The sequence below is a fragment of the Nelumbo nucifera genome, chromosome 1, assembly GCF_055504915.1.
Source record: "Nelumbo nucifera cultivar China Antique chromosome 1, China Antique-T2T, whole genome shotgun sequence".
NCBI lineage: Eukaryota > Viridiplantae > Streptophyta > Magnoliopsida > Proteales > Nelumbonaceae > Nelumbo > Nelumbo nucifera.
This window is the reverse complement of record NC_142649.1, coordinates 56,737,110-56,764,956: the sequence shown is the minus strand read 5'-3', so window position 1 is coordinate 56,764,956 and position 27,847 is coordinate 56,737,110. Positions and strand designations below refer to the sequence as shown.

Here is a 27,847-nt window from a genome sequence, read left to right as displayed (position 1 = left end):
TCTCCGTGTTGTTTCCCACTTTGTCTCCATTTCCTCTCACCCCAAGAGTCTTTGGTTGTGTTTGTTTTGTTCAACACTTGGGGCCTGGGGTAGACAAGCTAGATGCTCGAGCTACTAAGTGTATCTTTCTTGGCTACTTGAGGACTCAGAAAGGGTATAAGTGTTATAACCCTAAATCCCATAAATCGTTTGTGTGCTCTGATGTCACATTCTTTGAATCAGTTCCGTTTTTCTCAGATGTTGGGGTCTCTTCCTCTCCCTCTGTGATTCTTCTTCCTGTACCTGTTGTGGACACCCTTCCCGTAGCTCATATTTCTACTGCAGATGCACATCCTATGCCTGTTACTACTGAGAGGCCACCAATCACTCAAGTGTATACCCGCAGAAGTGCATCGGACCCTCCTCCACTTCAGCCCCTGTCGACAGATCCTGCTACTGCTCCTTCTCCCTCAGATCTTGATCTTCCTATTGCTCTGCGGAAAGGTAAACGTACTTATACTTCTCACCCCATTTCACACTATGTTTCTACTGCTCACCTTTCTGCTGCTCATTGCAATTTTATATCATTACTCTCATTTGTTCCCATCCCCAAGACTGTCTAGGAAGCTCTTACCTCCCCAGGGTGGCGGCAAGCCATGGAAGAAGAACTCTCTGCTCTACAACATAATCACACGTGGGAACTCACCGCTCTTCCTCCCGGTAAGCACACTGTTGGCTGTAAATGGGTCTATACAGTGAAGTATCTTCCTGATGGCAGTGTGGAGCGATTGGAGGCGAGGTTAGTGGCCAAGGGTTATTCTCAGTTGTATGGTGTGGACTATATGGAGATATTTTCTCCTGTGGCTAAGATTGGTTCAGTTCGGGTGTTGATTTGATTAGCTGCTATGTATGATTGGCCTCTTGTACAACGACATCAAAAATGCCTTCCTACATGGTGATCTCGCTGAGGAAGTGTATATGGAGCAACCACCAGGGTTTGTTGTTCAAGGGGAGGCTGGTAAGGTGTATAGGCTCAAAAAGGCAATTTATGGACTGAAACAGTGTTCAGGTTGATCATTCAGTGTCCAGTTTAAGGGTATTACACAGAAACACACCATAATAACACGAATCAAGCATGTACTTTATTCATTTACATTAAATGTCATAATGTACATCATTCTGATTGGAGCTAAGGGCATACACTATCTAACACCCTCTATTCAACACGCGTCCGCCCCTTACAGGCTTGCCAAATGCGCCTGCATCAAGACCCATAGAAGTCTAGATTAGCACTTAACTAGGAAATCCTATAACCTTGAGGCCAATCTCAAAGGTGGGACCCACCATTTGGCCAAATTCTCCTTTAGGGTAAAGGAGAAACCTCCCTTGGTAAATGGGCCAACTATTAAGCCCACTAATTCTAAGATTAACTGGTTTAGGCTTAGCCACTCCAAGCCCAAACTATGGTCCAGTCTGAAATGTGTTCATCTGGTTTTGGAGCTTACAAACACTTACATGATAATCCCTCTCTCATTAATACAAAACCCTGCAATTTTAGGAAGGACTTATTCCCAACTCTATAAAATGCAGTGTTATGTTTTCTACCATGGTGGAATCCCAAGAAAAATATTCTGCGAACATTTTAGAAAATAAACCATTTATGAATATAAACATTCAAAGCCAATTTAAAACTCATTTATTATGCATTGCCAACATATTTAAGTATCCATCATAGAAAACATAATCAAGGGTATTCTGTCTACTTGACAAAGTGACAAATTTTATCATAATGATCTCTTGCCACAATCCCATCTATGACTGCTCCAATATACCCAAGTATCAACCCTAGAAGGATTCCACTAGTTGGCATATCAAAAGCAGAAAGATCTGAGATCTATCTAAGTATCATTATCAAGTCTAAGGATTACATGCAACTATCTAGATATTTCACCAGTCCTAAAGTCTAGGAATATTCTAGAATGGTCTAGTTCATTGTTTCACAAACAACCATACTCACACTTTATGTCAGACCCTAGTGGTTGAGATGAACCACTCCTCATAAAGTAGTACAAGTGTATCAGCCTTTTTAGAATAAACCACCCAAGTTTATTCACTAGCTAAGAAAGTTTAGTCTACATACCAATTATGAGTGTCTCAAACCAAGTTAATGATTATCGCAATTCTATAATGCAAACCAAGGGCTAATCTAATTCACAATTACATACCCAATCACACATGTAATTAAGAAATAAACTGAGATTTTATTCAAAATAAAGCCAATTTACATTATCCATTAGATCCTAAGGGCATACACTATCTAGCAGCTCCCCTACGCACTTCGATCCAATCAGTTACAAGCCCCAAACCCATGATGTCCACATGTCTCTCAAACACTTTCTATGTTAGTGGCTTAGTCAATGGGTCTACAACATTATCCACTAATGCTACCCTCTAGATCTCTATGTCCCCTCTCTTAATGATCTCTTATATGATATGATACTTCTTTATGTGCTTTGACTACAAATGGGCTTTGGGCTTAAGTAATGGCCCTAATGTTGCCACAAACAATGGGATCTTCTGTAGAACCCTATTTATTGCTCTTTCAGCTCATGGCACCTGATCCTAGTGTGAAAATGAACTTGGAGGATGACTTTCTATCATCCGGACCAAATTGGAAGTCATCATTAGTATATCCTAGAACCTATAGTGAACTATTATGTTTTTCACAGAAGTCCAGTGTTCCATTCTTCGATTGGACCAATATCTACTATACTCATAGCCTGAGCTATGTCAAGTTGGCTACACAACATGGCATACATGAGGCTTCCTATTGCTAAAGCATATGGTATGTGCTTCATGTTCTCAATCTCCTAAGGAGTCTTAGGTGACATGAATTTGGAGAGGGTGACTCCATGCTTGAAAGGTACCATACCCTTTTTAGAGTCTTGCATATTGAATTTCTTGACAATCTTATTGATGTAAGTAAATTGAGATTTCTTGATGATTCACTTCACTTTAGCTCTATAAAGTCAATGTCCTAGAATGTAGGAGGTTTCTCCTAGGTCTTTCATAGAGAACTTCTGTGATAACCATACTTTCACTACTATTAACATTTCTACATAATTTCTGATGAGTAAAATGTCATCCACATATAAAAGAAGGAATATCACCTTTTCCCCCCACTACTTTCCTATACATAGGGTCCATTCAGGTTGTTGAGCTTGCACACATTTTCTCCTACCTTTTGTCCCACTACTTCAATCTATAGATCAATTAGTTGAGTTTGCACACCATGCGTTCCTAACCTTTAGCAACAAAGCCTTCTAGTTGTTGCATATGGATATCTTTAGTAAGGTCTTTATTTAGAAATGTTGTCTTGACATCTATTTGCCAGATTTCATAGTCATGATGTCTAGTAATGGCTAATGAGATCATAATAGATTTGAGCATGGATATGGGTGAAAAGTTTTTCTCATAGTTAATACCTTCTTTCTAAGTATAACCTTTTTCCATGAGATGAACTTTGTAGGTCTAAACTTTACCATTGGAGCCCTTCTTCCTCTTGAAGATCCATTTGCAACCAATTGCTTTGACACTAGGGGTGGATCAACTAGAATCCAAATTCCATTGGTTTTCATCAAGTCCATCTTGGCTTTCATAGCATCTACCCACTTCTAAAAGTCTATCTCTAATATAGAATCTCCATAAGTTAGAGACTCAGAGGATCCTCACCATCCTCAGCTTCCATCAAGAGTGTTTCTTGATCGTAGCCATAACAAACAAGAAGTCTAGATACTCGGGAAGACCTTCTTAATTGGGTCGTTGGAAGTGCATTACCTAGACTTTGTTGGAACTCTCCCGTTGCTACAGGCATTTCCTCTTCAAGAACTACTTGGTAAGAATGATCACTGAGCACATATTCTTCTTCTGGAAAGTGAGTGTTTCTACTAACAAACACCTTTTGCTCTTTTGGATCATAAAATTGGTACCCAATTGACTCTTTGGGGATGCCTACAAATAGGCATTTACTAGTCCTAATTCCCAATTTTTCAACACTTATCTTTTTAATATGTTTTGGACAACCTTAGATTTTCAAGTGTTTTATACTTGGTTTCTTGCCAATCCAAAGCTCATATGGAGTGTTTGGAATTGAATTTGTTAGAACCTGGTTCAACAAATAAATTATAGTTTCTAGTGCAAAACCCCAAAAAGATATAGGTAATTTAGAGTGACTAAGAAGAGATCACACCATATCAAGTAGGACTGATTCCTTCTCTCACCATTTAGTTGTGGTGTGGCTGGTGGTGTTTGAAACTATCCTTTTATCCCTAAGGTCCCATAGATAGTCCTTAAACTAACCTAAGAGATATTCACCACCTCGATTGATTAAAGGGCTTTATTCTATCTATCTAATTGTTTTCAACCTCACCCTAATTTCTTTAATGTTTCAAATGATTCATAATTGTGTCTCATTAGGCACACATACCCATATCATGAAAAGTCATCGGCAAAGGTAATGAAATAGGCATATCCACCTTGTGCCCTTATGTTCATGGGCTATTTTCAATAAATGGTCTCTAGTCATTTTGCCTTGGAAGGCAAGGCTTACAAACTAGCATATCTTCTATGGTTAGAAAATCCAAAGGACCATCCTTTACTAGTCTTGTGGTTCTTTCTTTGTTGATGTGGCCTAGTTTGAAGTGTCATAGGTAGGTGGGACTAATGATTTCACAAGTCCTCTTTAGGAAAGTTATTGTTGAAATTATTTTAGTAACATTTGTCTCTATGCAAGGATGAAGAATAGAGAGACCATTCTCCGTGTCTCTAGATGCAATGAACTTGTTATTGATAATAGTAATCTTATTACTAAACAAAACCAAATAACCATCATTCAATGGTTTTGAAACAAAAATCAAATTTTTTCTAATTTGTAGAATGAAAAGGCAACCTCTCAAAATAAGTGTCCCTTAAAGACTAACTCTATTATTCCAATGGGAAAAGCTATAACTATTGCAAACATCCCCACGTAGAGTGCCACATTGTCCTTAGCTAGCCTTCTGCTTTCCTTGAACCCCTACAATGTATTGCACACATGAAAGGAAACACTTGAGTCAATACACAAAGAAAAGGTATATGTGAGCAACAAATTGGCCTTTGATCTATGTTTCAAGATTACCTTCAAAAGGCTTATTCTTTTTGGACTCCAGGTATTGTAGGTAGTTCCTCTTCTAGTGCCCTATCTGCTTGTAGAAGTGACATTCATGACTTGTCTCTCTTTTGCTTCTTTGGTTTAGGTCCCTGCTTTCTTTGCTTCTTGTTCTTGCCTAATTTCTTACTACCTTCAACAAGCATGGGAAGATGCTTCTCTTTCTCTATTAGTTCATTTGCTCTCTACAACCTATTGTTGAGATCGAGCAAGGTAACTTTCATTTTGTTCATGTGGTAGTTCAACATAAACTGATTGAAGGAGGGAGGAAAGGAGGTCAAAATGGCATCCACCTTCATTTCATCATCTGGTTTGGCACTAAGAAACTCCAGTTCATTTATGTAGCCAATCATTTTCAAAGCATGATCACAAACTGGCATGCTCTCAGTCACCTTAGTGGCATCAACAAATGGGCAAAATGGTTCTGCTCCTCAAACATAGCCTTTAGGCTTGACAAAATTTCTTTACATGTTTTTCATGTTTTCACATTGCTTCTAAACAATGGATTTAAGGATGCTAAGATGTAGCACTTGGTAAGAGAGTTCTTGTCTTGCCAATAATTGTATGTCTTTCTAACTTCATCAAAGCATACCTTCCAGGGGTCTTAGGGACTCAGTCCTTAACTACTTTATCCAACTTTTTAGTAGTTAGGATAATGTTAAGGTTCCTTTTCTAGCCAACTAATTTGGGCCTTTGAGCTTGTATTTGTCAAGCAAATTGGTAGGGGGTTGAACATTTTCTACAATAGAAATTACGTTAGTTAGTCTACAACCAATTGCATGTGTTAAACAATAGATGGAGCTTTTATCTGGGCACCACTGTCATTTAATCAAATCCTGAAATTCCCTCTTTTGTCAAAGATGGGGATGAGTAAAGGTGGATTCGAGCCGAGCCGAGCCGAATAGCTAGCTGTTCGAGCTTAGCTCGCCAAGAAAGTATGAGGCTCGAGCTCGATTCGAGCCAGAGACTTGAGCTCGAGTTCTGCTCGAGTCAAAAGCTCATAAGCTCGAGCTCAGTTGTGAGTTAATGTTTTATAAAAATAAAAAATTATATATAAAAATTTATTTTTATTTGATATTTAAAAAGTTAAGAATTACAATAATTATTTATTATTATATATAAAAATAAAAATATTTTATATATATATATTATATTCTATATGCATAATATTTTTATATGCATATTATTTTCTAGAAGCTTGATTAGGCTCGCAAACCTCACGAGCCGAGCTTTATTAGGCTCGAGCTTGGCTCGATTAGCAAATGAGCCTATAAATTGAGCTCGAGCTCGGCTCGAAGCTTAGTTTAAACTGAGTCGAGCCAAGATTTTCACGAGCTGAGATCGAATAGCTTGTGAAAAGCTCAGCTCGTGGCCAACCCTAGGGATGAGTTACCATCCCTGAGAGTGCAAGAACCTCCATAGGTGCATAGGATCGATTGGCTCAGCCAACCCTATAACTTTCTAGAGAGGATTCTCAATCCATCCATCTAATGAAAGTCCTCATTGGCCTCTATTAGACGTAGGTCCATTGCCATTTTAGGTTAAACTTAAAGCCATCACATAAGCACACCAAAACTCTGTGAGAGTCTTCCATTTTAGGATAAGCCCCTCCCACTAGTCTAGGATGCCCTATCATCCTTATGAAGTTATCCAAGAGCGTCTATAGACAAGTGGGCAGCCCCATTTTAGGGTTCATGCCCACCTTCCATATCTATTGTCCTATCTCATGCACTTACATAAGTTAAGAGGGAACAAAATTTGCAGCCCTAAAGTCATGTTAAGGTCAACCAAAGTGACTCCCTTTGACTTTCATAAAGTCAGGTTTCCAATTAGTCTAAGCGAATAAAGTTGCAAAGCGAGGATCGCTCTTAGAGATGAATCTAATGGACTCAATTATCAAAGGGAGATCATCCAATGATCTGAAAACATCATGGAGATGATTTGTGTCCATCCATGACATGTAGAAAACAATCCACATACATCCAAATCATCATTCAGATATAAATTAAATCACAACCAAGAAATAATTATTCAACCCTAATCAGATCACATAAAATAAATGTTACCTGATGCGCAAGTCCAACCACAAATGCAGACAATCACTACGGTGTTCACGCTTCAAACTTCCACCTTTCTCTTGATTGCAAGCAGTTGTAAGTGGCACGGCTGGTATTCTCGCCCATATTGGATGCTCTTTTGGTTCTGCAACTAGCCACCTATAATCAAGCTGGAAATAATAGAATATTATATTTGAAGCATGAATACAAGTCCCAATAGTTCAATTAGTTGTGAATAATCAAGCTGGAAATAATAGAATATTATATTTTCTCTATGGCCAAATTTCAATAGAGTGTCTAGGGTGTTAGGGCGATCCCAATGGGAGTCTTAAATACTCTCAAAGCTTCTCAAGCTTCCCTAGTTCAATTCCTAGAGAGAAAGGGAAAATTGCTAAAAGCAATTCTCCTAAACTGGTAAGGAATATCTCTTTACAATTAGAGAGCCTCAAACCAACTAGGACTTGTCTAATTCAGTTTAAAAACAATCTATAACTTGCTATTTCCTGCATATGAAGAGTACCTATGTGAGAAAGGGAGTAATAAGAGGCATGGGACTCACAGGAGTCCAAATTAGGACCAAACTAAGAGATCCTCTAAACTTGAGATTGATATCAAGGGTGGGACCCACCATTGGATGAATTCTCCTTTAGGGTAAAGGATAAATTGCCCTTGGTAAATGGTCCTACCATTTTTGGTATCCATTAGAGAAAGCATATTCAAAGGTATTCTCTCTATCTAATAGAGTGATAGATCCTATCGCAATGATCTCCTGCCAGAATCCCTTCTCTGACTGCTCCAGCATACCTAGACATTAACCCCATAAAGATCCCACTGATTGGTATACCAAAAGCAGAAAGATCTGAGATCTAATTATCATTATCAAGTTTGAGGACTGAATGCAACTATCCAGATGTTCCACTAATCCTAAAGTCCAGGAATATTATGGAATGGTCCAGTTCAGTGTTTCACAAACACCCACACTCACACTTTGAGTCTGACCCTAGTGGTTGAGGCAAACCAGTCCTCAAAAGGTAACACAAGTGTGTCAGCCTTGTCAAAATAAACTGCCAAAGTTTATTCACCAGCTGAGAACATTTAATCTAAATAGCAATTATGAGTGTCACAAACCAAGTTAATGATTATCACAATTCTATAATGCAAATCGAGGGCTAATTCATAGACTCATACCCAACCACACATGTAATAAAGAAATAAACTGAGATTTTATTCAAAATAAAATCAGTTTACATCATCTGTTGGATCTTAGGGCATACACTGCCTAACAATATTACATGAAAGGACACTTACTATCCCTAATTAGTAATGCCGCATGAATAATAATGATGTAGAGAAGATGGGCCGAATGGCCCATAGGTTGTTTATTCTTTTATTCTTTCTTACTGTTTATGTTCTTGTCTGTAATGGGCCTTACTCTGGGCCCATCCTTTCTATGTTATGTTCTGTGTAAATTCTTGCCCAACTAAGGGCCTCCTTGTAATTATTCAAAGTTTATCTTAATAAAATGGTGTTAGGGTGTTAGAGAGAGAGTAATGTTCGAAACTCTCATTCTCTAAACCCTCATTGCCGAACTCTCAAGGTCTGTTTTCTTCATGGTATCAGAGCAGGCCTGAACCTCAGTATTCTAGGGCTGGAAGCTTCAGCTCGTGTTGCCTGATTCTTGGAGGTCATTGGAAGTTGCCCAAGACTCAAAGTTCTTGGAGAAGTGGTTCGGTGGCCAAGAAGAATCAGAGAAAAAAGGGGAAACAGCTCGGTTCCTGATTTGAAGCTTAAATACTGTAAGTTGTGCTCAGATTTCTGGGTTATTTTTTTCTTGTTCTGGGCTGTTAAACTCCGAAGTTCCTTTGGAAACAGTACAGCTATTCAGCTATCCTCTGATCAGGTTTAATCCAGAGATTTCTGGGTTGTTTTTCATTTCTTTTCTGGACTGTCAAGTAGCCGAAATACTTCTGAAATCAGTACTGCTGTTTATTGTCCTTTTTGGATTGTTTTTGGGCCCCTGTACGGACTGTTCTTTGGGGCTGTTTTCATCTTTGACAGTGTGGTCTTCTCTACTTCCCACTCTGTGTTTGTAAAAAGGTCTCTTCGACAGTAGGGACTGTTCTCTTCCCTTTTGGGGTACTGTTTGGCAAGTACTTAAATTTTTTGTTTAGAAAAGGAGCTTGGACTGGGTGGACAGTGTTTGGTAGTTTTCTGATTTATTCTTGAAGGCCGAACCAAGTTTGTTGGTGTCTCGTGCAGTCAACAAGGTGTTGCCTCTGTTTTTGGGCTCTCACAGCTTAGGTGTGACTCAGCTTTGTGTATTGCCACTTGAGGCTGGTTTAATACAGCCCTTGTTCATCCTCATCCTGTGTTGTTTGGTTAAAGTTTGCTGAAATCTTATTTGAAGTGGTTAAAAGGATGGACTCATTAGAGATTGAAAACAAGAGTGTTGCTGAATTCGGACAGGTTCCGGGAGCCCCTGTTGACTCTTTATTGACTGTGACCATAGTCAAGCTAGATGGAACTAATTATCTAGCATGGTCACAATCGGTAAAGATTTATATATGTAGTAGAGGAAAGTGGGGTTTTATCTCCGGGAGCAAGAAGGCTCCCCCAGAAGATCTATCTCATGAGAAGTGGATCCAAGAGAACTACACTGTTATTGGGTGCTTGTGAACTCGATGCAGCCACAGATCAGCCAGCACTATCTATGGATGAATTCAGCAAAGGAAATCTGGGATAGTGTTGCTGAAACCTATTCCCAAAAACTAAATGTGGCTAGAGCCTACAAGTTGAGAAGTGATGTGAAGAATCTGAGACAGGGGGAGAAACCATTATCCGTTTACTTCTCAACTTTGAAGTCTTTGTGGCAAGAAATAGACTTGATAGAAGCTGTAACCTGGGACACCACTAATGATGCAGAGACCTACAGGAAACTGGTTGAAAGAAACAGGGTATTTGAGTTCTTAACCGGACTAAACCCAGGATATGATATCACAAAGCAGAATATTCTATCCAAGGAGAGTGTCACATTGTCACAAGCTTATGCATTGGTGAGCAGTGAAGAGAGCAGGAGGGCTGTCCAGGTTCAAGGGGCTGGTTTTAGTGATCACTTTGCTAGTATGGGGATTAAATCTAAAAGGGTTGCTAGGACTTCTAGTGGCCCTGGAAAGAAAGAAGTGATATGTGAGTACTGCAAGAAGCCGAAGCGCACCAAAGATAAGTGCTGAAAATTACATCCTGACCTTGTTCCAATTCGATTTCAGAAAAAACATGATAGTAAAGGGACAGGGAGTGCAAATGTGGCTGTTGGGCCAGATAGTGATAAGTACTATACTAAAGAAATGTCTGCGTGTGCACAGTTGGCAGCCATGAAAGCAGAATATGAAAAGTTTGGAAAGATGATCAATCATCTAGAGGATGTGACTTCTTCCAACCCTTCAGGAAATTCAGCTCCTTCTACATTTGCTCATTCAAGTACAAGGGCCTTTGCCAATCATGCAACCACTTCAAGTAATCTTAAGATCCCTTGGATTATTGACTCAGGTGCTTCTGATCATATGACCAACCTTTCGACCCTGTTTGTTTCATATGACTTGCTTCCTGGACGTGATAAAATCACTTTAGCCGATGGTTCACTTGCCCCTATTTCTGGCAAGGGAACCATCAAGGCTACAGATTCCTTGTTCTTACCTTCTGCACTTCATGTACTTAGACTAAATACAAATTTGTTGTCTGTAAGTAGTCTAACCAAGTCACTCAACTGTTGTGTAACCTTCTTTCCTTCCTATTGTGTTTTTCAGGATCTGGAGTCGCGGAAGGTGATTGGGAGTGGCCATGAGGCGAATGGAATATACCTGCTTGATACTCCGGGACAATGCACTGGTCATCCTGGGAATGTTGCTTTTGGGTTTGTTTCTTCAGAGTCTATTAGTCGGATTATTTTGTGTCATCATCGTTTGGGTCATCTGTCCTTTTCTGCCTTAAGTCATCTAATCCCTGAACTGTTTAAGGGAATTAGTTTGTCCAGTCTTCATTGTGAGTCTTGTGAGTTATCAAAACATTGTAGAAACAATTATCCTTTGAGTAATAAAAGATCTTCTTTTCCTTTTAATATTGTGCACTCTGATGTGTGGGGGCCTTACCACTTACCCTCCATGGGTGGCTACAAATATTTTATCTTGTTTATTGATGACTTTTCTCGGTTCACTTGGATATTCCTGATGAAATCCCGTGATGAAGTTCCAAGACTTGTAAGACAATTCCATGAATTTGTTCTAACCCAATTTGATACCAGAATTAAAATCTTCAGATCTGACAATGCAAAAGAATACTTTGAGAAGAACCTATCCTACTATCTCTCTGTCATGGGGGTTATTCATCAAAGCTCCTGTGCTAGGACCTCAGAACAGAATGGAGTTGCTGAGAGGAAAAATAGGAATATTGTTGAAGTTGCAAGAAGTATCTTATTTGCCTCACATGTTCCTACAAGGTTTTGGGGTGATGCCGTTCTCACTGCTACCTACATTATAAACTGTATGCCATCTAGGGTTTTAGGGTTTAAGTCTCCCTTCAATCTCCTTCATCCGGACAAAGACCTTTTTCCTATTCCTCTTCGTGTCTTTGGCTGCACCTGTTATGTACATGTTCCAAGTGTCCAAAGGCATAAATTTGAACCAAAAGCCCACAAGTGTATCTTCCTTGGTTATTCCCCCACACAGAAGGGTTACTGTTGTTTTGATCCAAAGGTTGGCACTCGGTATGTCTCAATGGACGTCACCTTTAATGAGTTTTCTCCCTTTTATGGTTCCTCTCGAGAAGGACATTGTCCACAGGGGGAGGATTTGTCACAGGTGTTTGCTCTTCCTCTTCCTGTTCCAGTTGAGTCTTTTGACAAGTCTGCTTCTCCTTCAAATGAATCAAGGGCAGATAAGTCGTTCCATTCTCCCTGTCCCAGTGTTCTTCCTCCTTTATCTCCTCGTCCTATCCTCAATCCCAAGGTGTATCAAAGGCAAAGATCTAGAAATGGGCAGGTTGTTTCTCCCACAACACATGAGCCTCATACACTTCCAGTCACAGATGAGACAACATGTATTGTTTCAGCACCCTTCGAGTCATCCTTCCCTGACCTTGATATTCCCATTGCTGTTAGGAAAGGAAAACGGAAGTGCACTGCTCACTGCATTTCCAAGCACCTTTCTTACAGGTTGCTTCCTCCTTCATACTTTGCCTATCTATCTTCTGTTGTTTCTAACCCTATTCCTAGGTCTGTGTCAGAAGCTCTTAATATTCCAAAATGGAGGGATGCTATGAGGTTTGAAATTGATGCCCTACACAAGAATGACACATGGGAAGTGGTTGATTTGCCTGAAGGGAAGGATCCAGTCGGTTGCAAGTGGGTCTTTACTATCAAATATCGAGTTGATGGCACCATTGAAAGGTACAAGGCCAGGCCGGTTGCAAAAGGCTATACATAGACATATGGGATTGATTATCTGGAGACCTTTGCACCTGTTGCCAAGATGACATCTGTGAGGGTTCTTCTATCTTTAGCTGCTCACTTTGACTGGCCCCTTTATCAATTGGATGTGAAGAATGCTTTTCTGAATAGTGAATTACATGAGGAGGTTTATATGTCTCTTCCTCCAGGGATGTATGGAACTGACATGCAAGGAAAGGTATGCAGACTGAAGAAATCACTTTATGGACTAAAACAGTCCTCTAGAGCATGGTTTGAGAGATTTAGAACAACACTTGTTAACTTTGGTTATGTGCAGACACAATCTGATCATACTCTTTTTGTGAAGAGGAGTGGACCTCTAGCAGTATACATCATTGTGTATGTAGATGATATTGTAGTGACTGGTAATGATGTTTCAGGAATTCATGATCGCAAATCTTTCCTCCATACAGAGTTTGAGATTAAAGATTTGGGGGAACTGAGATATTTCCTTGGCATAGAAGTTGTTCGATCCAAGGATGGGATTCTTATCTCCCAAAGGAAGTATGTTCTTGACTTGCTCTCTGAAACTGGGAAGATGGGTGCTAGACCAGTTTCTACTCCTATTGATATGAGTCATAAACTCTCTACCTCAGATGGAACATTGTTAGAGGACAAAGGAATCTTCCAAAGGATTCTTGGGAAACTTCTGCACCTATGCATGACTCGGCCAGATATTGCATATGCAGTTATTTGCATTAGCCAATTCATGCATGCTCCTCGAGACACTCACATGGCAGTAGCAGAGCGAATCCTGTGTTATTTGAAGGGTTCCCCAGGAAAGGGAATTCTGTTTGCCAAGCATGGTCACATGAAACTTGAAGCCTACACCGATGCTGACTGGGCCAGAAACATTGATGACAGAATATCTACTTCTGGGTATTGCAGCTTGGTAGCTGGTAATGTTGTTTCTTGGAGAAGCAAGAAACAATCGGTTGTTGCTCGGTCTTTGGCTGAAGCAGAATACAGGGCCATGGCACATGGAGTCTCTGAACTTTTATGGCTAAAATCATTGATGGAGGAACTTGGGGTTGAACATGACAAGCCAATGATGTTGTACTGTGATAATCAGGCTGCCATCAACATTGCTCACAACCCAGTGCGACATGATAGAACTAAGCATATTGAAGTTGATCGACACTTCATTAGAGAAAGGGTCTCTTCAGGTGAAGTATGTCTTCCTTTCATCACATCTGAAGGACAGTTGGCAGATTTTCTCACCAAAGGCATTCCCAAGGCAAAACTTCAGCATGATACTAGCAAGCTTGGCATGATTGACATCTATGCTCAGCTTGAGGGGGAGTGTAGAGAAGATGGGCCGAATGGTCCATAGGCTGTTTATTCTTTTATTCTTTCTTACTGTTTATGTTCTTGTCTGTAATGGGCCTTACTCTGGGCCCATCCTTTCTATGTTATGTTCTGTGTAAATTCTTGCCCAACTAAGGGCCTCCTTGTAATTATTCAAAGTTTAGAGTAATGTTCGAAACTCTCATTCTCTAAACCCTCATTGCCGAACTCTCAAGGTCTGTTTTCTTCAAATGAAAGGAACTAAGTCAGGCCTAATAACTTAAGGCCCAACAACACAAACATAACCAATAACATAAAATAAAAAGCCCACACGAGTAATCAGCTATTACAAGTTGTATGACTCCCATTAAGATTTACTGAGAATACCATTCTGTTGATGCTGCATGTGTGTTCTTGATCTGTCTATTTTAGATGAATTTAATCTGAACTAGTTGACATAAGTAAAATATATCGTTCAATTATGAAATAATAGAAATTATAATGTCTAATTACAATTATATGAATGACCATATGCTGGACAGAGGAAAGGAGGAACCCTAACTAATAATAGAAATGATCTGATCTCTATTTTCATGCTAATGCAACAATATCAAACCAGAATAGTTACTGTTATCATATAAGAATTTTGATATTAACATACTGAAAGGTATTAATGGGGCTAAAATAATAACAGATATCATTTATTCTTTAGTCATCTCGGTCATGTCCAGTCAGAGTTCTCTGAGATTCCAATTCTATCCACTCATGTAAGGCCTGTGATATTGACAAACTGACAGGTATTATTGGGGATAAAATAATAACATATATCATTTTATTCCTTAGTCCTCTTGCTCATGTTCAATCAAAGCTCTGTTTTCCACCCTGAGATTCAAATTCCATCCAAGTTTTCTCTCAACATCATTTCTCAGGAAAAAGAAAAGTATTTGGGGAAGAACTCTAAACTTGATCATTCCCTTAGAGAGCGTTGATACTAATTAGATGTGATTCATGAGATCCCAAACTATCACTTTTGGGGAAGCATTAAGGGCCACGAAATTGATTCAGATCAATCAACCCTTATATGGAGATCGGAGACATGCTTATGATAGCTTGTTGATCAAAAAGAAGTTCATCGTATGGAAAACTAATACCAATTAGATGGGGAAGTGATTATAATGAGTTTTGTTAAGAAAATAGTCTCATCTCAAAGTAATATCATGTAATTCACAGCAATTGTTTCAAGCATTTACGAACATGTGTGATATATATTTGTGCATAGGTACAAGTAGTCTCTTATGATTACACATTTTTTAGTGCCTCTCTCAGATATTTTTTATAGTTTTTTTGACTATTTTCCTGCAAATACAAGTTTTGTTGCTGCATAAAAGATAACTCCTTTTGCTTGCTCTAGCCAAATATGTTCTAATCATTTTAATTTGGAGCAATCAGTTCCCTCTTGTCTCTCGAAGTGGGCGAATCCGGAAGTTAGTTGCTGAGCATAGAGATTCTGATATTTCCCGGATGGAGCTTCTTAACTTACCAGGAGGTGCTGATTCATTTGATTTGGCAGCAAAGTTCTGCTATGGCATTAACTTTGAGATTACGTCTTCAAATGTTGCTCAACTCTGTTGTGTTTCTGATTTCCTTGAAATGACCGAGGAATATTCAAAAGACAATCTTGGTTCTCGTGCTGAAGCATATCTTGATAGTGTTGTCTGCAAGAGCCTTGAAATGTGTGTTGAAGTCTTGCAGTGGTGTGAAAACCTGCTTCCTCTTGCTGATGAGCTTAAAATAGTCAGCAGATGCACTGATGCAATAGCATCCAAGGCATGTGTAGAGCAGATAGCCTCAAGTTTTTCACGCTTGGAGTATAGCAGCTCTGGAAGGCTGCACATGAATAAGCAAGCCAAATGTGATGGAGACTGGTGGATTGAAGATCTCTCTGTTCTTCGGATTGATTTATATCAAAGAGTCATAGCAACCATGAAATGTAGAGGGGTGCGTCCAGAGAGTATTGGTGCTTCACTTGTCGACTATGCTCAGAAGTTTTTGGCCAAGAAACCCAGCTTATGGAATGCATCTACCCAGCCAAAAGTTGATTTGGTTGTTGGTTCTGTTGGCAATGAGCAGAGACTCATGGTTGAGACAATCACCAGCTTGTTGCCTACAGAAAAAGTTGCTGTGCCTATCAGTTTTCTTTTTGGACTTCTACGGACTGCTGTGATGTTAGATTGCACAGTTGCTTGCAGACTTGATCTTGAGAGGAGGATTGCATCACAACTGGAAATGGCTACTCTTGATGATCTTCTGATCCCATCATTCCGTCATGCTGGGGATACTTTATTCGATGTTGACACTGTTCACAGGATTTTGGTAAATTTCTCTCAGCAGGATGATAGTGAAGATGATGTGGAAGATGTATCTGCATATGAATCTGATAGCCCTTGTTCTCCTTCTCAATCTTCATTGCTCAAAGTTTCCAAACTATTGGACAATTACCTAGCAGAAATTGCTGCTGATGCAAATCTCAAGCTCACCAAGTTTATGGTCATCGCAGATTCTTTACCTGCATATGCACGCACTAATCATGATGGTCTATACCGAGCCATTGATATTTATCTCAAAGTAGGCATCTCTTCATTCATTTTCCTTTCTTATAATAAAATATGGGGAAAATGATTTAGATTTCCGATGAGGAAGTGCTTTAGAATTTTTTGTAAGTAAAATAACATTAGCTACTGTCTTGAACACTTAATGGGAAAATGAGGAAGTGCTTTAGATTTTTTTATAAGTAAAATAACTTTAGCTACTGTCTTAAACACTTAACGGGAAAATGTTTTGGATTTTACAGAAACACAGGTTTTTTATCTGGTCAAATTTGTTCAACTTCCTAGCAAAGATAACAATACCTAACTCTTTTATTTTCCTTTTTGTTCTTTTCCCACTAAGCTTATCACCGGAGTAACATGTTGACAAATTTATCAAAAAAAAGTTACATGTTGACAAGGCCAACTGACCTGTTAGACACTTTCTCTTCAATTTTCAACATGACAACAAAGTGTCTTTGATTTGCATCTTATTAAAATTTTATCTTGAGATTTAATAGGATGAAGTGTGATCATCTTGTACCAATAATTTGTTATTTTGTCTTTACCTTTATGAATTCATGTTTCAGGCTCATCAGGGTTTATCTGATCCTGAGAAAAAGAGGCTGTGCAAGCTGATTGATTTCCAAAAGCTCTCACAGGAAGCAGGTGCACATGCTGCACAAAATGAGCGTCTTCCACTCCAGTCAATTGTTCAAGTGCTTTACTTTGAGCAAGTGAGACTCAGGAATGCCTTGCTCTGCTCTTATCCAGATGATGACCATAAACCAATGTACCAGTCATGGAGGATCAGCAGTGGTGCACTCAGTGCAGCAATGTCTCCTCGAGACAATTATGCATCATTGAGGCGAGAGAACAGAGAACTCAAGCTTGAACTAGCCCGATTGCGGATGAGACTCAATGATCTGGAGAAGGACCATGTTAGCATGAAAAGGGACATTGAGAAATCTAGTTCTTATAAGTTTATATGGTCATTTTCGAAGAAGCTTGGCAGGCTGAACTTCTTTGGCCATAGTTCTTCCAGGGCCTCAACTTCACCCTCAAAGCAATCACAAAGAACAGATTCTAAGATAATTGAGAACATGAGCAGCAGATACTCTAGGTGAAATCTTGTTATCTCGAACCTTTTTCTCTTTCTCTATTTGGTAACCGCATTCTCCACTCACTGTGGCCTTTGTTATCTTCACCTTTTTTCCCACCTGTTTGTGTGGTGGTGCCTTTACCTACAGTTGGAAATGATGATAAGTTATCAGTGAGTACTTAGTCCTGCTCTGATGTCCTTTGGTTTCTACCAATGAGGCGGTCTTTTTACAGATGCATTGTAGAAAGTTACTTGTGTAAACAATCTTTTGAACTGTTTAACTGATCAAATACTTGTATATTGAAGCAGACTGCATTTTTTTTTGTTGCAATTCCATCTTTAAAATTGAGAATTCCACTCACTAACAAATTCAAGAATCAAGTAAAGATGCATCAGTTCAAAATGATGAAATCCAGTTACATCAAGTCTGAATGTCTGATATATTAACGATGAATATGGCACTCTGAACAGCACAGAACAGAATGGTGAAACAGGATTCATGCAGCCGATCCCATGTAGTTGGTACAAGGCTTAGATGATGATGATGATCCCGTCTGATATCCTTTAATTGCAACTGATGAGAGAATATCTTTACAGACATGTAGATAGTTTCATTTGTATAATTTTTAACTGATCAAATAGTATAACTATAACAAAGCATATTCAACATAACTTTATTAATTCTACCTATCAATTGAAGGTTCCCAGCACTAACAAAACTAAAAACACATTAAGAAGATGAATACTATCAAATAAAAAGAAACAAGAAATGCTTGAACAAGTGCAGAAATTAAAACATATCAAGGAAACAGAAAGTACCCCAGTTGTTATCAGCTTTAAAGAAAAATAAACATTTTAGGGGCTGTTTACTGATATGCATGATTTTGTCCTGTGAACCAACAACTGTTTGGCAAACATCCCTGTAACTAAATTCCATACAGTGGTCAAAAACAGCTTTCAGTTACAATGAACATGGTTGAATTGCCAATGGTGCTAAAAGGTTTGCGAGGACATATTTAGCAATGCAATGATCCAGCTTAGTGGCACAGAAATTAAGATGCCTACACAATTTTTCCATCTGTGCTAGTGGTTTCAGTAACAATAACTGTGGGTTATTGGAGCATCCTCTGGTGGACAGCATAGCCTGTCCTTCAAAGGTTAAAACCAGTTGAAAAGTTGACTAGTCTTTGGACTTAAAGTTTGTGGGCACATAAGCTCTAAAAGCTAAAGCTAGCTCATACACTAGCCAGAAGGCCAGTCTGGACTACATTTGAGTACTGAATTTATTGTTAGAGTTCAAGTTTCCTGAGTCATGGTGACAAATATTGGCTGTGTGTTAGTTTGTGGACGTATGCATGTCCATGGTGCATTAAAAAAATATCCTTTCACCCCTACCTTTTTTATGTTTCCTTCTTAATTAAAGGGGAGAAAATCACGCCCATGCCTGAGTGCAACTGTTTTGCTCTCTAGATATCCTTCAGCATCTGACTGAATGTCCCTTGTCCATGCATGCCATCTAATCTAAACAGATCTTGAGGCAAACCCTTGATCATTAAAATCAGTTTTCACTTTATATGATGGTAATTATCAAACGCGGGAGTTAACTGTTTTGTTCCAGATATCCTTCAGCATCTGACTGAATGTCTCTTGTCCATGCATGCCATCTAATCTAAATAAATCTTCAGACAAGCCCTTGATCATTAAAATCGGTTTTAACTTTTTATGATATTAATTATCAAACCTAGTCTCACCTCCCTCCAAACATCACATGCCTCAAATCTCAAAACTTGTAGAAGGTGGAGCCCCACCATGCTGTTTTACAAGCCTTCTGAAACACATATTTGTAACTTTGTAGATACACAGTTTCATTGTGTCGGTCCCTCCTAGGCACTTAATATCTTGTTGCTAACCAATATGAATTAGAAATCCAGTAGCTAAGCAAGCTTGGGCATATGACATTGTCACCATGTTTTTCCACTGATCACCTTGAAGCTCTCAAGAACCTTTTAAAAGACACCTTTCTTTTTAATTTTATTTATCTATTTAAGAAAAAGTACCTTCTATACCCAAGTTCAATAGTATGAAATTTTTATATATCTTCAAGACATAAGAAGCCTTCAATATCGTTTATCCCAAACTTGGTTTATCCCAAAAATCAAATCAATTGCAAGTCAAATTTTATTAGATTCCAAACAATGCCAACTAACAAAAAAAGAAAACAATAATGAAGATAAAAATAAAGAAATTTTATGGTATGCTGTAAATGTTGTACATGCAATATGTTAATATCAACACAGGCCATTTGCACAAACATCAACTTTATTATGTAGTGAACTGTTGACAGTGATCCTGAGCTATATAGATGTTACAATCCTTGTTAATAAACAATGGTGCTGAAATGTTGCACTCTCTGTACAGCTATACATTTACAACTTGGGTGTACAAGATTTACAACCATTCAGTGGCTTCTTGGAATGAATAAATACAAAAATATAAGAACATCAGAAGGGCACAAGTTTGTTGTAGCCTTGAATGGACCACGTACTTGATCATCACTTGCCTACTAGTGATACAAATTTGAGACCAAAAATTGCTTCCATATGTCTGAAGTTCTCCAGTTTGCAACTTCATGTTCTTAAATGACATTTAAACCCTCTTAAAACTTTTAATTCTCTCAAAACGTTTATGTAATTACCATGGAAACTATTTTTCAAATTCGAGTTGTATGTGTATGTTTTGTATTTGTCAAATACTCGGGGCAACAGAACAACTTGGTGCTTCTACAAGTGCTCTCATAGAGTAGTAAACTAAGATATAATGGGGATTCTTGGGGAGGGTTAACTACTGAATTTTATAAAGTTAGAGAATGTACATAGCATAGTAGTTAAGGCACCAAAGTGAAGCAAGGAGACAAAGGAGTGCCTCTTGTGGCCTAGGCAATAGACACATTTAAAAAAAAGCATAGATCCTAGGGTAATTCCTTAGGTTTCACAGCAACCAACAATCATCCTTCATTAATAGTTATCAATAATAAGTATTTATATCAAAACATAGAAAATCAGCATATTCATGAGAAGAAAAAGAACAAAAGGAAGAAAACAAAAACTCTCAGAAAGTATAGAAGAAAAGCCCTTGTTTTTGCCCCAAGAAAAGAAAAACGAAAGGGGTGAAAGAAAAGGAAAAAAATTGTCCAAGAAAAATGAAAGGAAAAAACTTATAATAAATAAAAATGAGAAGGGGTGGTTGGTCTTGTATGTTAATTGGAAAAAAATCTTCAAGTTCTTCCTTTCTCATTGGTTCAAGTTTTGAAATCTTCAAAAGTTCATGTTTGTCGTCCAGGTGTCTAGTGATAAAAAAAAAAATCCAGGTGCCTGCCTTGACAATTATGAGTTATAGTGAATCATCATCATCATCATCATTTGAGCCTTGTCCCAACTATATGGGGTCGGCTATATGAATCCTGTTTGGCAAAAGTTTTAGTGTCGTTTGCCAACTTGACGCAACCCTCCTTTTTTTGTGCTTGGGACCAGTGGTGTAAAACAAGTTCACATTGGTGGAGTTATAGTTTAAGACTTAAATAGAATTTAAATGTTTATGGCGACATCTGACCTAGAATCATCACTAACTACAAATTACAGACAAACCATTTCATCCGATATTAAAGAGAAGAAGCACCATGGTTAGATTCCTCTGAGCTTAATGTTGTCTACAAGTTCCATTTGGAAAATGAGAAAACCTCCTGTATAGACAATAATGGGCTTCCAGAAAAGGAGGACGAAAGCCATGAATTGTTATATCATATCATGAAGAGTAGCATAAGAATGAAAGATTTCTTTTATTGCAAATTACAAATTAAAACTCAACCAAATTGTTTTTCTTTGAAATACTCTCCTGGCCAATGGAGTTACCCTGTGGAAGTTTCTAAACTCTAGTTCATTATTGTCTGTTGTAGTCATTGGTGATTGTACACTGCAATCATATTACTCTGAATCATTGTCTTTAGCACGGAAATGTCTCATTCAGTCCAAGAATCAACTAGAAATAATTGTTTAAACTGCTGGTAGAGGTTTTGATGTTTGTGAACGTAATAAGCTATAAATGTAGTTGGGGACTATGTAGAAGATCTTCCCCAGCTCCAACAGACTCAGGCCGGACAACTATCCATGGGAACTTGAATACATCAGGACGTGGTGTCTTGGGTTATTCTTAATTTTTCTCACCAGAAGCAAAGAAAGGGAGGAGGTAGCAAATCAATAAATCATTCAGTTCAGTTCAGCTACTTCAACCTTTATCGAACAAAAAACTGGATCAGACTGAAAACTTGATGAATAGTGTCACTAAGGGGGCATTCTTTTTTGGGATTTTGAGAGGGGGGAAAGTTGGTCAATGGGATTAACCCATGTTCTTTTATCAGATTCATATGGGGAACAGGGAAAGTTTATTTTCTTATGTCACACTTACCCGGGTAAGTGATACCCATCTCCTAGGTGGATAAATTAACTTTCCCATCTAGGGGAAAGTTGTCAATATTTGGATAGGACAAAAATGCCCCTTTTGATAATGAAATTTTTATGGCTAAAATGATCATTATTTTATTTACCTGAAAAATAAAAGAACATGGGTAAATGCACTTACCTGGATAAATAATTTACCAAAAAAAGATCTGAGTCTAAAAGAAACCTATTACAACTTACAAGCAAAATGGGGTCAAAGGGGAGAATATGGATTTAGATTTCAAAGGCAACAACAAAGCAAAGCCAGGATGTGGTGAGCATCCCTGTTTCCAGAACTAGCTACAATGCTACACTGTCGTCTGGTTCAATTAATTTGCATACTGGTTGCTTGATATAGCTGATCCGCATCTTCTTTATAGGGTTTGGAATTTGGGCTCTGTGGCTAAAATTTCTCCACCCATTGTATCAATGTCCCAAATTTTCCGGGCTTTCACCAGAAGAAATAGTTGCCAGCATTTATCTCACGTGACTTTGGGTAGCATTGGAAGCTTTGTCTTGTAGTATCTGTATTATTGGACAAGGAAAATCTATGATGCCAGTTGATTGGTTATAAGTTTTTTATATATTACATATTTTTTGCATCATAGTCAAACCTATTGGACCTTACAGACAACCGAAGCCATCTAAGTATTGAAATTTTAGTTGGTATAGTGGTAAAATCTTTGAACAAAAGCAATTATTCTTGTTTCATTGTTCATCATCCAAAGCCTTATTCCAAATTTCCACGCCCTAGCATTAGTTCAATAGAAAACCAAAGAGCAACGTTCAGCATCAAATTTGAGGGTAGACCCAGATGAAGGCGCTTGTTTGGATGTTAAGATGATCATAAACATGTGAAGATTTAGTTCAATAGAAAACCAAAGAGGTACCTCAACATTTGAATGAAATGAATACTCTGACCGAGAACCGTCAGTGCATTTCATTTCAAATGACATGTTGAAAACTATTTTAATACCTGCTGTCAGTGAGATCATCTGAATTCATCCAAAAAGTGCAATTTTTGTTTTAGAATCCATGGTTGGCCAAATTTTGGCCAATGTAGACTAGATGACAAATTGATTCAACATGAGCAGAGAACCACTTTGGGAAGCCTTTCCAAGGGCTGGAACAGTACCCATGGTCTAGATTAAATGCCCAACTACCTGTCAATAAAGAAAACAGTGCCTCCAGGTAATGTTTTCAACTCTAATGTTTTCCTTAACCAGTAATATCAAAATGACTTGTCAACTCTGCAAGATGAAATGCAAAATGGAAAACTGACCCAAGAAAAAAAAAAAAAAAAAAAAAAAAAACCAAGACCAAGAGAGATTTCAGATGGTAGGTTTAACAAAGAAGAAATGCCCAGACCTTGCACGAAAATAAAAATAAACCTAGAAACAAGTGAATTTTTCGCAGTACAGAAGTTACTATGCTACCGGACAAACTAACTGCCCTACTAGCCCCCTGGGTTGTAACAACTACAATGAAACAGATCACTTGAAGGGGTCTTTGACCACTGAAACAAACTTATTATGGAATACTGTCTACCAATGTTCTTGACCACTTAGGAGGTTGATTTGGTGTAGAAGCGGATACCAACAGCCAACCCCAAGATTGCAAGGGGAACCAGGAATTGAAGTAGCTTGATGATAAACTCCGAAGTCTTGTCCTGGTTGTAGTGAGGCTGTTTGGGAGGGATGTATTTGGTCTTTGCGGGGATGGTAGATGCATCAATCTCTCCAACAAAGTACTCATCCATCATTGCTCTCGCACTGCTACTGTGCCCAACGTCCTCAAAATCATCAGTTGCATCCTTCCCTGCAACCCAAATACCACAAGCATGGTACATATATCCCGATTACTTTTAAACAAGGACAAGGATGTTTTAAATATTTTATTTGTCATTTTATGTCAATACCTGTTGCTGATAACAAAACTTCATCACCCCCAGGATGATCCTCCAAGAATTTTGTAACATCATATACCTGTTCCAACACATTGAAATGTGGAATTCAGCGTCAACAAAAAAGAGGACACCAAACAGATATACCAAACTTAAAATTCAAAAATAGAGAGAACAAGACTACATCCATTTAAGTGCATATTATTTACCACTGAACAGAACTGGAATCACGAAACAGGATTCATGTAGCTGACCCCATATAGTTGGGACGAGACGTACATGATGATGATAAATGCAATGTTACATAATGCTTGTCAGACTGGGTCCAGTTAATGGTCAATCAATCTCAGAACACTCATTGACTGATCATCGAGTAGCAAGTATGGCAAAGGCATTTTTCTCAGTATCAGGGATGTCATTGACCTCCAAGAAGAAACCCATCTAGCCAAGATCCTCTCATATAATTTATAGAAACTAGGCCCTCACATCAAAGAACAAGGGCATTCAGTTTCTTATCATGAAGAGGGAACAACAATGGGTGAATGCCTTACTAACCACAACTCCCTTTGCATACTGCTTACGCCTACTATTCCCTAGAATGCTTACTTTTGTGTGCCTGATTGCCCGTCTTCCTTCCAGATGACTTTAGGCTCCAGCAAATGAAGGGCGGAAGAGATGAAATAGTATATGGTATTGGTAACTAACTAACTATGGGGGCACAGATCCTTTAGATGCCTTTCTGCTGCCCATGATAAACGTAAAATCACAAAATCATGTAACATGGAGTTTCCGTTAGATATAGAAGTTGCACCCAGATATTCTGTATTACAAAGTACTAACCAATCTCATCCACCACCCAAAAAAGGGAGCACTCAATAAAAAATTACAAAGTTGAGACAAGTAATAGACGGTGGGCCTTGGCTCAACAGTTGGGTTGCTCCATTGCAACCTGACCAGGGTTCAAATCTTGGAAACACCCTCAGGGTAAGGCTGTGTACACTGGGCTGCCCTTAAAGTTGAAATAAGTAAGACAACTCAATCTTACAAATTTAGTTAATGAAACAAATACATAGAAACTAGAGCAGGAAAGAATGGTGCAGAAAATACGAAAACTTGTGAAACAATAAAAACAAAAACAAGTGAAGATAACAAGGAAAACCATAATAGGGACAAGTAGTAAATTTTATAAAAAGTTAATCTGCCTAGGAGATCTAAAACAATGTGTAAGTCAAGTATTCACCCCAATAATTCCAAGTTCCAACAAATAGAATACACTTGACTCAATTAATAATTATAGCAAATAGTAAATCTTATTGCATGCAGTGACCCATTTTGACTCATTTCATAATTATAGCAACCACTAAGAACTTATCAGATATATTTGCTTAAAGGAAACACAATTCCAAAGTGACCCATTATATACAACATTAGATCTTGGTTAACTTAGTCAGGATGGTATCCTCTGTTGTGTTATTTAGGTGCCACTTGGAATGAAAACATTTCATTATCGTTCTTCAAAACATTTGAACCCATAAGTTCATAACATAAAATGAAACATTATCGGAATATAAATAAAAATAGAGACGGGTTCATTTGCTGGAACCCTAAATAACCACATTTCAATTTTCATTCACTTTTTTAAAAGGCTGCAAAAAAACTAGGTGACTTCCAAATACCCAAATAAGTGATACAACCATGGTAATCAAATGTATGCTAGATAATGAATAACAGTGCTTTGAAAGTTCTCTTTTTTTGTGTGTTTTTCCTTTGTTATGTGACAAAGCATGTTATATTCAAACATTTGATTAAAAGTTAAAAGACATCACACACAACTACCTATTTCCAAAGTACATGGCAATCCATGTCAAAAACCTCCTAGACATAGTTCCCACTAAGACAAATGCCATTAGAAGTGTAGTTTAAATGGTCCACTGAGTAAGAAAAGTAGTTAAAAGTTCATCTTATTTCATTTGCTTTGTACGAACAAGTGAACAACACATTGAAATCCCTCTGCATCATGGAGGGTGAATTGAACCAATTTTGAAAAGTAGTACCACCAATTTGACAAGGTCAAGACTACTCTGCATGCTCTGAAAAGAAGCAAGAATTGTATAGAAGGCTAACAGGACACGTAAAGCTGTCAAAATTCTGTAGCTAATTTGAACACCAATTGAACAACAGAATAGAGAAGGTATAGGCATAAAGATGAAAGAATATCCCCCAACCTACAGCTTTGCAATTAAGGTAGATCCATAAAACCATGTTTAGCCATGCTTGAGAGCAGATCCTTTACTCACTAATAAAGCAAAAAGAAAAGAAGTACACTTGCTTGCTTTCAGCCACTAGTAGCAGTGGTCCAGAAGAAATAATATATGATATGCAAAGCCAAGTAAAATAATTGATAACCCTGCCAAGAAAAGCCTTTACCGGCATGAAAACGGGAAAAACAAGAAAAAAATAAACCCAGATGGCAAATATTTCCTCCAACTTGACAAGGGCAATAAAACCCTCTGTCTGACAAAACACAAGCATCCCACACGCTAGCCACACAGCAAGCATACTGACACACAATTTATCATCTTAACATGTAAGCTACTGATTCCACATACTGAGCGAAGGGGAGATGAAAAAGCCCCAAAACTGAAAGAAAATACATTTATGCAATAAACTGTATTTAGGACTGAGCAAGAGAGCAAAACCAATTCACTCATGCAGATAATCCCTCAATAAACAAATCCAGATCCAAAGATTACAACAACCCAAACAACAGATCCAACGTACAACGTTACATAATTGAAGTCGATCTGATCTGATCGACCACCCATCAGTAAAATCACATGCAAGTAACTGTTATCTCACATGGGTTGAGAGATTAAACCAAGAAGACAGAAAAATTCTCTATTTGATTGAATTAAGTTACCTTTCCACCAATAACAAGCCAGCAATCCTTAGAATTGTTGTGCTGTGAGACTTCTGCTAAGGTGTAGACCTTACCATCAGCACCCATTTTTATCTTTTCTTCTTTCTTAGTCAGTAGAAACAAAGATGCAGATCGGTAAGGGTCCAACTCCAGACCCCCCCAAAGCCTGTGTGGAGTGTAGGTAGACTGATGAATTAGAGTGAGGCAGGAACTGGAGGGAAAGAGGCTGAGCTTTGGAGGCAGAGGAAGGAGAAGAACGAAGCAACAAAGAAGAGAGACGGAGAGGAGCGTTTTAATTGATGAGAGGCGTTGGAATTAGTGGTGGGTAGTTGGGGCCTTGGTGGGGGGTATTTGGTATTTCGCATCTGTTTTTCGGTCTTGGTTGGTGGCAGTGATTTTTTTTTTTTTTTTTTTAATATCTTGGAGGGGTTACAACTTACACAGCTGGACAAGTAGGTAACCCATTCCCCAGCCCAGGTGAAAGCGGGATTCGATCCCAAAGTCTCCACTACGAGCCTACGACCTGTAGTGACTTCGACTTAGCCTTAGAGGCAAAACCCAGAACGTCTCTCTCTCATCATCATCGTCATCGAATTCAAATTCATCATCTCGTACTTGCAACTTATAAGGCTGCGTTTGGTTTATGAGAAGTTATTACAACTTTTTTTGGAGAAAGTATTAAATTGGTAAAGTCAATTTCAATAATTTCCTAAGTTTTAAAAGAATCCAAATGACTGAACGATTTTTTCTTACTTTTTTGGGTTTTTTTAATATTTTGATGGATAAAATAAAGAACATCTTTTACATAGATTGAT

General features: G+C 38.3%; 2 protein-coding genes across 6 annotated transcripts in view; one reads left to right on the top strand and one right to left on the bottom strand.

Moving 5' to 3' along the window:
• The window catches only part of LOC104589382 (BTB/POZ domain-containing protein At5g48800-like), a 73,261-nt gene extending 55,214 nt beyond the window's left edge, over positions 1-18,047 (top strand). For 3 of the 5 annotated variants that reach the window (XM_010247686.3, XM_088896874.1, XM_088896875.1), the window contains 2 exons: positions 15,479-16,654; positions 17,205-18,047. In XM_010247686.3, coding sequence (XP_010245988.1) covers positions 15,479-16,654; positions 17,205-17,741 — 1,713 coding nt within the window. In that variant the 3' untranslated portion in view covers positions 17,742-18,047. Of the gene's footprint in view, positions 1-8,880; positions 9,039-15,440; positions 16,655-17,204 lie in introns of those variants that run through there. The other 2 variants (XM_010247688.3, XM_088896876.1) reach the window with 2 other exon arrangements.
• Positions 18,048-23,404: 5,357 nt separating this feature from the next.
• Positions 23,405-27,349, bottom strand: LOC104589383 (cytochrome b5). Its single transcript, XM_010247689.2, has 3 exons — positions 27,033-27,349; positions 24,128-24,194; positions 23,405-24,027 (listed from the first exon to the last, which is right to left on the bottom strand). Exons 1-3 carry the CDS (start codon positions 27,117-27,119, stop codon positions 23,774-23,776), a joined length of 408 nt encoding a protein of 135 aa, XP_010245991.1. The 5' UTR covers positions 27,120-27,349; the 3' UTR covers positions 23,405-23,773.
• Between the last annotated feature and the right edge of the window lie 498 nt (positions 27,350-27,847).

Excerpts from the sequence above, each read along its gene's own strand:
- LOC104589383 (XM_010247689.2), bottom strand. The coding sequence starts at position 27,119 with ATGGGTGCTGATGGTAAGGTCTACACCTTAGCAGAAGTCTCACAGCAC. Across the intron at positions 24,195-27,032 it reads GGCTTGTTATTGGTGGAAAG|GTATATGATGTTACAAAATT; the intron begins GTAACTTAATTC and ends GTGTTGGAACAG. Across the intron at positions 24,028-24,127 it reads AGTTTTGTTATCAGCAACAG|GGAAGGATGCAACTGATGAT; the intron begins GTATTGACATAA and ends TTTGGGTTGCAG.